The sequence below is a fragment of the Hypomesus transpacificus genome, chromosome 6 (assembly GCF_021917145.1).
Source record: "Hypomesus transpacificus isolate Combined female chromosome 6, fHypTra1, whole genome shotgun sequence".
Lineage (NCBI taxonomy): Eukaryota > Metazoa > Chordata > Actinopteri > Osmeriformes > Osmeridae > Hypomesus > Hypomesus transpacificus.
The window spans coordinates 241,879-253,761 of NC_061065.1; the positions used below are offsets into that span (position 1 = coordinate 241,879).

General features: G+C 46.1%; 1 protein-coding gene across 1 annotated transcript in view; it reads left to right on the plus strand.

Annotated features, from left to right (window-relative positions):
* The window catches only part of LOC124468384 (CD2-associated protein), a 51,417-nt gene that overhangs the window by 24,162 nt on the left and 15,372 nt on the right, over positions 1–11,883 (plus strand). The window contains 3 exon segments of the mRNA XM_047021055.1: positions 255–349; positions 3,473–3,526; positions 8,170–8,206. Coding sequence (XP_046877011.1) covers positions 255–349; positions 3,473–3,526; positions 8,170–8,206 — 186 coding nt within the window.

Below are 11,883 nucleotides of genomic sequence, written 5' to 3' on the forward strand. Positions count from 1 at the left end.
ACTCTGTGGTTATCACTCTGCTGTTATCACTCTGCCTGGTGAAACCACTGTGGAAGTAGTTGAAGTAAATTTTCCTTCTTGTTTGAAACTATATACCTGTTTGGAAAAAATGTTTTATCATTAAAATAAAGACACATTTATCACTGTTCATACCAGTTTCTCATGTGTTAGCTGTGATATGCGTTGCTGCTGCTGCTGTTGTTGTCATGATGATGATGATGATGATGATGATGATGTTGATGTTGCCAGGACACCGGGGGAGCTAGGCTGGTGGAGAGGAGAAATCGGGGGGAAGGAGGGTGTGTTCCCCGACAATTTTGTGGCCTTATTGTCCGACGCGGAGAAAGAGGTACGATTTCAACACCCACGAGTGTGTCTCTAGAGAAGGTTCCAGAACACAGATCTAAAAACGGGATGCTTGTCCCTCCAACACAGTAGACCCCCTGTCTCCCTCTAGTGGACTGGACTGTCGACACTTGTTGTATGAACAAACATTTGTGTTCTTACATCTTTTGTTTCGCAGACTTCAACTCCAAGAGGATCCGTCAAACTGCCTCCCCAAACCCGACTCAGAAGAGGTGAGTTGCTGTTCAGTCAGTCTCTAGTCTGTCTGTTTCTAGTCAGTCTGTCTCCAGTCAGTCAGTCTCTAGACTCTAGAACAGCCTCCTCCCTAAATCTTTGTGCTTTAGTGTTCTTATCACCTTAAGATGAGGGTTAGGGTCTCCCCTGCCCCTCCCCAACCCTCTCAGCTGCACTAGCAGACCAAGAGGATACTCAAATCTAGTTTCAATATGTTCAAGGAGAGCTTCACACTTTTTTTACACCCAATTGGAAATGTACTTAAATGTACCGATGTTGTATATTCACACTCCTCATTGACAACTTGTGTTTAGATTTTTGTACGTTGGCTTTGTAAGTATAGTTTAAGAATAATATATTTTATTCTTATTTTCATATGTTAGGTGCCGTGTTGGGGAGGGGCCGTGTTGGGGGAGGGGCCGTGTCGGGGGAGGGGCCGTGTCGGGGGAGGGGCCGTGTCGGGGGAGGTGTCGTGTTGGGGAGGTATCGTGTTTTGGAAGGGCCGTGTTGGGGGAGGTGTCGTGTTGGGGGAAGTGTCGTGTTGGGGGAGGTGTCGTGTTGGGGGAGGTGTCGTGTCGTCTCTAGACAAGGTTCCAGAACACAGATCTACCGTATTTTTCAGAAATAAAGCCACGGCTTATATTAACTTTTAACTTTTTCCTTGTAGTGGTGCGGCTTATATTTCGATGCAGCTTATAGCATGTTTTTATGACAAAACAACAGCAGGGTTTCCCACAGCACTTAGCAGTCAAGGCCCTTGACAACACACCTCGCCTGCCGCCTTAACTACGTTGACAATAAATAAAAAAATGATAAGCGATATCCGCCGTGTTACTCTAACCAGTTTTCTCCCTTTCATTCCAACGGCTATGTCCTTTCTCTGCAGAACTTCGTTTTTTTTACCCTAACTATACAACCGCCCCCCCCCCCCCCCCCCCCCCCCCCCCCCCCTCCCCCCGGTTCGTCAGCAAACCTCACCCTACCACCTTGACTAACACGTTTTCTGCGGGAAACCCTGAACAGTAGAAACACTTTTTTCTTGAATGCTATTTAAATATGAATTAATTTCTGGGTAAAGGGAAACATACATTACATACTTACTTTCGTTTTCGAAGTGTGTTACACAACGGCATGCTCTAAGATCGCCTATACTCGTGCATTGCTTGGTATCATTGTTCCCGTATCAAGTGCGGCATGTATTCCAGTGCGGCTTTACAAACACAAAGTTCCCATTCTAGTGGGGTCCGGCTTTTACAAGGCTTATTTTCCCCAAAATACAGTAGCTGGTTCCACCAGGGTATATCCTCTTACATGAGACTCATTGTCCAACCTTGGGTTAGATAGACCATAACCCTAACCCTAACCTTGGGTTAGATAGACCATAACCCCTAACCCTAACCCAACCTTGTATCCTGACTCACTCAGAGATGAGGGCTCTATCACAGTATGGTAACCTCCTCAGGGGGCCTTTAATGGCAACAATAATAATCATGTGTGTTGAAAACAGGATGCTTGTGTCACCAAATAGGAGAGCAATCCCACTAGGCAACGAATCCCAGGACACACCACAGCAGAGACGGGAGTTTTTTTTAAGAAAAACACTTATTTTGAATTCATAAAACTACCCCTGAAACAAGGTCCAATGAAGGGCACAGGCCAATATTGGCCACCCGGTAGAGCTAGGGTATTTATACTAGGGTGAAACACCACACGGCAAGGGGGCACACAGCAAACGGCACACAGCAAACGGCACACAGTGAAGGTTCACCGGTCAATCCCCACACACCAGTTCAAAAGACACAAAGCTACTCAGCAACACAGGGAGAAGCCCACACGTCAATGCTCACACGTGCACACAGGGATCCCCAAGCCTCTACCTGCACCTCTCATAAAGCACAGCCCCAACACTACCCCCTGTCCAGTCCAGCAGACGGACATACAGACAAATAGGAAAAAAACGTCCCGACCGACCGAACAAAAATATATACACACGAAAACTGTCCAACCTAGAGACTGGAATAGTCAGGCTGCACTGCCCGTCCTCGAGTGGCCGAAGCAGGCTGCACTGCCCGTCCTCGAGTGGCCGAAGCAGGCTGCACTGCCCGTCCTCGAGTGGCCGTGTTCCTTTGCGGTGGTTTCCCCCGCCCGTTTGACGTCACTCCTCTGGGTCTCTCAGAGAAGTCCAGGCGGTGGAATCCGTACTGTTCTAAACTTGCCAATGGAAAACAACCGGTGAATCATCCAGGTTCCACATCCACCGCAACCCGTTCACACAGCAATGGATGTTGGAGTCACCTTACTTTTTCTAATATTTGAAAGCGCAGAAATAATCTGGCTCGTCCGATGTCTCCGCTCCCCTTCTCTCGGGCTCAAACGTAGCAGACAGCGTAGACCCCGTAACAGCAGCAGCCCGTGAAGGGCCTAGTATCGCGGAGGAAAGCGACTGTGGATCCCCAACCCGTCGCCTTGGCTGGTCGTGTAATCCTGTGTACGGGCTCTCTCCATCTCTCCGCTGTCAGTCTTCTTATATCCAGTTCAATTGGGGCTCCACCAATCTTGGTTGGCCACTCAATCTCGCTGAAGGTCTGCAGCCGTGTTCGATTAATTGGTCCTTGCACGGCAATAGCGGAGTGTCTGTTCGAGAGCAGATGAAAGAACAGACCAGCGGAAAGCACAGACCCGTGCTGGCATTGTACAGTTTGCTCCACAACACAACCATTCCCGTCCCCATCTCAGATTATACACATGCATAAACCACCCCTTAAAAACAAGACAGAACCCACACGACACTTGTCTCTCCACACAGTAGACCCCTGTCTCCCTCTAGTGGACTGGACTGTCGGCACTTGTTGTATGAACAAACATTTGTGTTCTTACATCTTTTGTTTTTCAGACTTCAACTCCAAGAGGATCCGTCAAACTGCCTCCCAAACCTGACTCAGAAGAGGTGAGTTGCTGTTCAGTCTGTCTCCAGTCTGTCTGTCTCTGTCTGTCTGTAGTCAGTCTGTCTGTCTCTAGTCAGTCAGTCTGTCGCTAGGCAGTCAGTCAGTCTGTCTCCAGTTAGTCAGTCTCTAGTCAGTCAGTCTCTAGTCTCTAGACTCTAGAACAGCCTCCTCCTAAATCTGTGTGCTTTAGTGTGCTTATCACCTTCAGATGAGGGTTAGGGTTTCCCCTGCCCTCCCCTGCCCTCCCCAACCCTCCAGCTGCACTAGCAGACCAAGAGGATACTCAAATCTAGTTTCAATATGTTCAAGGAGAGCTTCACACTTTTTGATTGTACATCTTCTTTTCTTACACACAATTGGAAATGTACTTAAATGTACCAATGTTGTATATTCACACCCCCCATTGACAACCAAAAGATTTTTGTACGTAGGCTTTGTAAGTATAGTTTAAGAATAATATATTTTATTCTTATTTGTATATGTTAGGTGCCGTGTTGGGGAGGTGTTGTGTTGGGGAAGAGCCGTGTTGGGGAGGTGTTGTGTTGGGGAGGAGCTGTGTTGGGGAGGTGTCGTGTTGGGGAAGAGCCGTGTTGGGGAGGGGTCGTGTTGGGGGAAGTGTCGTGTTGGGGAGGGACCGTGTTGGGGAGGTGTCGTGTTGGGGGAGGGTTCGTGTCTGGGAGGTGTGGTGTTGGGGAGGTGTTGTGTTGGGGAGGAGCCGTGTTGGGGAGGAGCCGTGTTGGGGAGGGGCTGTGTTGGGGAGGTGTCGTGTTGGGGGAGGGTTTGTGTCAGGGAGGTGTGGTGTTGGGGAGGTGTGGTGTTGGGGAGGTGTGGTGTCGGAGAAGTGTGGTGTTGGGGCGGTGTGGTGTTAGGGAGGTGTGGTGTTAGGGAGGTGTCGAGTTGGGGAGGGGCCGTGTTGGGGGAGGGTCCGTGTTGGGGAGTTTTCGTGTTGGGGGAGGGGTTGCGTAGAGGGAGGGGCCGTGTTGGGGAAGTGTCGTGTTTGGGGAGGAGCCGGGTTGGGGAGGTGTGGTGTTGGGGAGGTGTGGTGTTGGGGAGGAGCCGTGTTGGGGAGGTTTTGTGTTGGGGGAGGGGCCGTGTTGCGGGAGCTGTCGTGTTGGGGAAGAGCCGTGTTGGGTAGGTGCCGTTGGGGAGGTGTTGTGTCGGGAGTCTGTCTGTCTCTAGTCAGTCTGTCTCTCTCCAGTCAGTCTGTCTCTAGTCAGTCTGTCTCTCTCCAGTCAGTCTGTGTCTAGTCAGTCTGTCTCTCTCCAGTCAGTCTGTCTCTAGTCAGTCTGTCTCTCTCCAGTCAGTCTGTGTCTAGTCAGTCAGTCTCCAGTCAGTCAGTCTGTCTCCAGTCAGTCAGTCTCTAGACTCTAGAACAGCAACAGGGAGGTGTGGTGTTGGGGGAGGGTTCGTGTCTGGGAGGTGTGGTGTTGGGGAAGAGCCGTGTTGGGGAGGGGCCGTGTCTGGGAGGTGTTGTGTTGGGGGAGGGGCCGTGTTGCGGGAGCTGTCGTGTTGGGGAGGTGTCGTGTTGGGGAGGAGCTGTGTTGGGGGAGGGGCCGTGTTGCGGGAGGTGTCGTGTTGGGGAGCTGTCGTGCTGGGGAGGTGTCTTTTTGGGGGAGGGGGTCGTGTTGGGGAGGTGTCGTGTTCGGGAGGTGTCGTGTTCGGGTGGTATCGTGTCTGGGTGGTGTCTTGCTCGGGTGGTGTCGTGTTGGGGAGGTGTCGTGTTGGGGAGGCTTCCCTTTTGCCCGGCTGGTGTGCTCACCAGAATGTGAGCTCAGAGCTGAATGTCTGGCTCTGGAAAGCAGATGAGCACACACTCAGGCTGGAGGATACACTCATGTGACAGCAGGCTGGAGTACACACTCATGTGACAGCAGGCTGGAGGACAAAATGGGGTCAAATGTTCACCGGGAGGGGGGGGGCGGTAGATTTTCAGCTAGAAACAGACATGAAGAACGTTTTAATCGCTTCATCTCTCGTCTCTTTCTCTCTTGTCTCTCCCTCCCTCTCTCTTGTCTCTTTTGTCTATCTTTCTCTTGTCTCTCTAGCTCTCTCTCTCTCTCTCTCTATCTACAGTATATATAATATGTGTATATTTCCTGTCTCTCTGTATATCTATCTCTTTCCTTCTCACTTTGTCCATCTCTCTATCACTATATCAGTCTCTTTCACTGTCTCTCTTTGTCAAGCTCTCCAAAAGCTGTAAGTCAATGTTCCCACTTTCTGTTTTCTGCAGAGGAAATACAAATGAGCTTTGATCCCATCATAGCTTTTGGCAATTCACGCCAAACAAATTTATGGAAATTAAAGTCCATTAATATGCTCAAACTCCAGTCTGAAATGTTTTACCTGCTGTGTGTGAAATGATGTCTGCCTGTGTCTGATTCACCTCCTGTTGCCAATGTGGGAAGTTTTATGTCCTCATAGAAGTGGTGTTAACCCTCCCAGCTAGATGTGCCTGCTGTTGTTCGTTGTTGAAGGAGGGGGGGCGGGCGGGGGGGGGGGGGGGGGGGGAGAGAGAGGAGAAGAGAGAGATAAGTTTGTGTTCCTATGGTTCATTTTCTTCCTTAATGAAACGCCACCCTGGTAGGAACAAGGAAGATTAGCTGTCACACTGTAAAATATCAATAATCCCTCTGCTCTATGAAAGTGTGCAATGATAATCATAATAATAATTTATTAGTGCTGTCAGTTCAACGCGTTATTAACGGCGTTAACGCAAACCCAAATTAACGGCGTCAATTTTTTTATCGCGCGATTAACGCTCTTTTTGGCCTAGCAAACTTTGTAGTTTTTTTTCACATGCTGTTGCAACAACTACCGAAGTTAGAAAAACTACAACACCACACCGGATCTAGCTAGACCGGAAACAAAACAACAGGCACGCCACACACTTGTTTGGCTTGCGATCCGGCTAAAGCGTAGTAGCAGAGCCCGTTTACGGATATGAGACATTCTCTGGTAGTAGGTTAACTTTACGTTTTGAGTGGATGGCGAGCGCGAGACGCCGAAATGGATGCCAATAAGATTCTGAATGGAAAGTTTACTTTTAAAAAGTTGCCAAATGGTTCCATTGACAAGACCAAAGTGATCTGTGTGTTTTGTCGTTGTAAAATGAGCTATCATTGCAGCACGTCCAGTCTGAAATACCACTTGATGGCCAAGCACACAGATGATGCAAATTCTCCGCCCCCTCGTCAAAGCCAGGCGATTGCAATGTTGTTTTCAATAACGAAAAATATTTGCACGAAGCAATCCAAACCACTTTTCCATGTTGATAAGAGCATTAAAATTTGAAAAAAGAATGGGACAAAAAGAAATCAAGGGACATTTAGAATAGATAGAAATAGAAATGTGCGATTAATTGTGATTAATCGCGAGTTAACTATGACATTAATGCGATTAATCGCGATTAAATATTTTAATCGTTTGACAGCACTATAATTTATCAAACAGTAAACTGTTCCATGCAACCAAAAACTGTTACAATAATATTCCCGTATTCTGTATCGTTAGATGGTAGATATGTGATGGAGTGAGAGGATCGAGGCAGACGAGCTGGGTGTTGCTGCTCAGTGTAGACTGGCTGGGTGTTGCTGCTCAGTGTAGACTGGCTGGGTGTTGCTGCTCAGTGTAGACTGGCTGGGTGTTGCTGCTCAGGGTAGACTGGCTGGGTGTTGCTGCTCAGTGTAGACTGGCTGGGTGTTGCTGCTCAGTGTAGACTGGCTGGGTGTTGCTGCTCAGTGTAGACTGGCTGGGTGTTGCTGCTCAGGGTAGACTGGCTGGGTGTTGCTGCTCAGGGTAGACTGGCTGGGTGTTGCTGCTCAGGGTAGACAGGCTGGGTGTTGCTGCTCAGGGTAGACTGGCTGGGTGTTGCTGCTCAGGGTAGACAGGCTGGGTGTTGCTGCTCAGGGTAGACAGGCTGGGTGTTGCTGCTCAGGGTAGACTGGCTGGGTGTTGCTGCTCAGGGTAGACTGGCTGGGTGTTGCTGCTCAGGGTAGACTGGCTGGGTGTTGCTGCTCAGGGCAGACTGGCTGGGTGTTGCTGCTCAGGGCAGACTGGCTGGGTGTTGCTGCTCAGGGCAGACTGGCTGGGTGTTGCTGCTCAGGGTAGACTGGCTGGATGTTGCTGCTCAGTGTAGAATGGCTGGGTGTTGCTACTCAGGGTAGACTGGCTGGGTGTTGCTGCTCAGGGTAGACAGGCTCGATGTTGCTCAGGTTAGAGGGGCTGGATGTTGCTGCTAAGTGTAGACTGGCTGGGTGTTGCTCAGGGTAGACTGGCTGGGTGTTGCTCAGGGTAGACTGGCTGGGTGTTAATGCTCAGGGCAGACTGGCTGGGTGTTACTGCTCAGGGTAGACTGGCTGGGTGTTGCTGCTCAGGGTAGACAGGCTCGATGTTGCTCAGGGTAGACAGGCTGGATGTTGCTGCTAAGTGTAGACTGGCTGGGTGTTGCTCAGGGTAGACTGGCTGGGTGTTGCTCAGGGTAGACTGGCTGGGTGTCAACTGGTGGTATTTACAATAATGAATGTCTATTTCTCCATTCTGAACCTGACCTAAACCTAACCTGACCTAACCCTGATGAATGGATCCATTGGAGAATCCTCCTCTCCCACTCTTGATCTGAGTAGCGTCTTCCTGTCTGTTTCAGAGACCCAAGAAGCCCCCACCGCCATCTAAGAACACAGGTAAGAACCATCACTGTATGACTCTGAACACAACTATCTAACAGCACAGGTAAGAACCATGACTGTTTGACTCTGAACACAGCTATCTAACAGCACAGGTAAGAACCATCAGAATCAGAAAAAGATTTATTCGCCATGAAAGTTTGCACAGACAAGGAATTTGCTTTGGCAGGAAGGTGCATACAATAGACATATAGGAATCTTAAATTTAGATATATGGTCTAACTATACTAAGGATACATAAACTAGCAATACTAAGTGGAATACAATTAAAATAAAATATACAATAAAATTAAATATAAGTTGCCAAAAAATAAAATTAAAATAAAATATAAGTTGCCAATTTACAGTATAAAATACAAGACGGTATGACTCTGAACAATCTGAGCACAGCTATCTAACAGCACAGGTAAGAACCATGACTGTTTGACTCTGAACACAGCTATCTAACAGCACAGGTAAGGACCATGACTGTTTGACTCTGAACACAGCTATCTAACAGCACAGGTAAGGACCATGACTGTTTGACTCTGAACACAGCTATCTAACAGCACAGGTAAGAACCATGACTGTTTGACTCTGAACACAGCTATCTAACAGCACAGGTAAGGACCATGACTGTTTGACTCTGAACACAGCTATCTAACAGCACAGGTAAGAACCATGACTGTTTGACTCTGAACACAGCTATCTAACAGCACAGGTAAGGATGAGTCTAACTGACCCATGTCCCAGAGGAGTGTGAGGAGATTAGGCTGTTGCTTCAGAATCTGAATCTGAAGGTATTTGCCATGTATGTTATACAAACACGGGATTTACTGTGGCAGGAAGGTGCAAATAATAAACATATACGGATCTTAATTTAGTAAAAGTACAAAAGTTTAACTATTTCTAAGAACTAAACAATCTAAAAATAAAAAATATATAAAGTATATATAAAAATAAGAACAACCATATTCAGGGTTATGGATGCTTGGTTCTGAAAAGGTTTTTTGTTTGTTTTTTATGTAATTTATATATACTAGTGCATAGTGCCTGTGATAAAATGTGTGGCACACGCACACAGATTCCTGGAATTATAGATAGATTTGATACCTTTGATACTTGTTCAACCTTCACATCTATTCTAGTAAAATTGTCAATGCTGTGGTAGCCTACATTCATGCAAATTATTATGTAGCCTTCATTTGTTTGCGGTTTCCCACATTATAAATTGCTTATGTTATGTTGATCAAAATGTACTATATTGGGTCTCTGTTAAAGGGGTAATTGACTGGATTTTTTGGGTATTTCACAGTGTTCCTTAAGGTCTCAGAATAGGGTATGTAACATTGGTTGGGCTGAAAATGGCCCTGGTGCTGTTCTACGCCCCCTGATGCTTCCAGTGAATTTGTCCCGGGGAAAAACGCTAGGTTTTCTCCTCTTATGGTATGCTCATGAATATATAGATGAGCTGCGCGCTAATTGGTTGGTTTACAACGAGTGAAGCTGCGGAGTAAAGACACAACACGGCCAAACAGTACTCACTAAAACACCGAAGGTGGAAACTTGAAATAAAAACTTACACATAAATATATTGCGTCTACACAACACTGTTTTCAACAGATTGACTAGATATAATTTGAAATGATTACGTTAGTTGTTTCCACTTCTGTTGTCAAAGCAAACAGGATTGACTTAGGTGGGTAACGTTAGCATTACAGCTTAGCAAACAAACTATTGTGATTCATCTCAGCATTAGTTAGCTCTAGCTATCTTGCTGAAAAATAGATCTGGACAAACAGGCATCTTAAATTGTAGATTTGCGACAAAGAGTCCTCTTTTTCACAAACTCAAATCTGGTCACCCTACTTTACATTGTCATAGGTTTTCAAAACTGTCCTTGGTGAAATGGTTAAAGCAAATGTGTAATTGAGGGTCGAACTGCACAGGGATCTTCTCTGTCACAGCCCGTCTTCTCTCGACGGGCTGTGACAAACATCACAGCCCGTCGAGTGTTTGGTTCCTTGGGAAGTGAAAAGTGTCAGAATTCCCTGTACTGCCTGGAACACTGCATTTACGACCGTAGTCCATGTTCAATATCTTGAAAACTTTAACTTTCTTATTTGCTATTTCTGTGTAGCAGCGCATAGCTAGCTAAAAAAGTGTTGGAGATCTACGCAACCTCCGTTTATGGGCAGTAAATACATTTATGAAACAAAATTCCATGAGCAGGGGTGCAAACTCATTTTTCGGCGAAATTCGCAGTTTTTGATCCAAAATAGGTAATTTGTGTGATTTGTGTAGATCTGGGGGGGGGGGGGGGGGGGAATAAAAACCCGCTTTTTATTTTGAGTCTTCGTGTCTTTAACTTCCAGAGCCCCAGACATGACATCCGAATTTCGTGGTCACGAAATGCTAATTTGTGGCCACGAAATGCTATTGTGGGGATAACGACATAGCCTAACTATATTGCGGGCAGTTCTGCTATACCTGTGTGGGGAACATATAGGCTACCCAGAGCAAGCTAAAGGTGCAGTCATGGACAGAGATGATTTGATTGTATTGTATTTTAGGCTGGTGAATGATGCCCAGTATTGTGTTATTTTAACCGGTGTTAGCACCGCTGCGACCGGCCACTTAGCCAATGCTTTCGGCTGCCTAAACAACGCATATGTTTAGAGACCATCAACAAATTACACGTTTCAAAAGTAAATAGCTTCTCAACCACATGAACTAGGAGCGTCAAAATAATGTTAAACTGTTGACGATGTATGTATTCATGCTGCAAAGCCTTTATTTTGTTCATTTTCATCTTTAAAAATGTATTCTTTATTCAAAAAACCCTTCAAACTTCAAAAGCTTTTTGGTCATGTGACCTATAATCCTCACCTTAGTTTCAAAGTGTTCACTGACTATGCACTGACTTTTTATGACAACTTAGATTTTATTGTACATTTTATTTAATTCTGATTCCACTTTGTACTGCTGATTTATGTACCCTATGTACCCTTAGTATAGATAGTCCACATATTTAAATTTTAGGTTCCTATATGTTTATTGTATGCACCTTCCTTCCAAAGTAAATTCCTTCTCTGTGCAAACTTTCATGGCGAATAAATCCCATTCTGATTCATATGATATATATATATATATATATACATATTTTGATTTGATTTGAGATATATATATGTATATTTAAATAAATACAAATATATATTCCCCAAGGAGTATGCCCCGGACCCCCGAGGGGGTTCGGATCCTTGTCACCTTTTTCAGCCCTGATGAGTTTGCACCCCTGATGATATTGAAAGCTAGCCAGCCCCTTTGAAAGCAGCTGAATATCCATTGTAGTTTTAAAGCAAATTCGCTTTCCTAATAACAAAACAGAATTTCCCTATCCCCTACTACGCTTACTTTCATTTAATTGCGAATGCCTTTGTTAATCGCATTAGTTAGATTGCGGTAGCTTACTGCACTCCGTTGGATTATAAAAATAAAAATATTAACTTTGCAGAGTGCCCGGTTCTCGAAATATCCTCGCTGCAGACCAGAGGACCAATCAGAGTGAAAGGGGCAGTGATGCAAAGAGAGCTGCATTATTTTTTCAGCATTTTTCATAATTTAATGTCAAAATGCTGATCAGGCAGCTCTGCAGCATCAGGCAGCTCTGCAGCATCAGGCAGCATCAGGCAGAT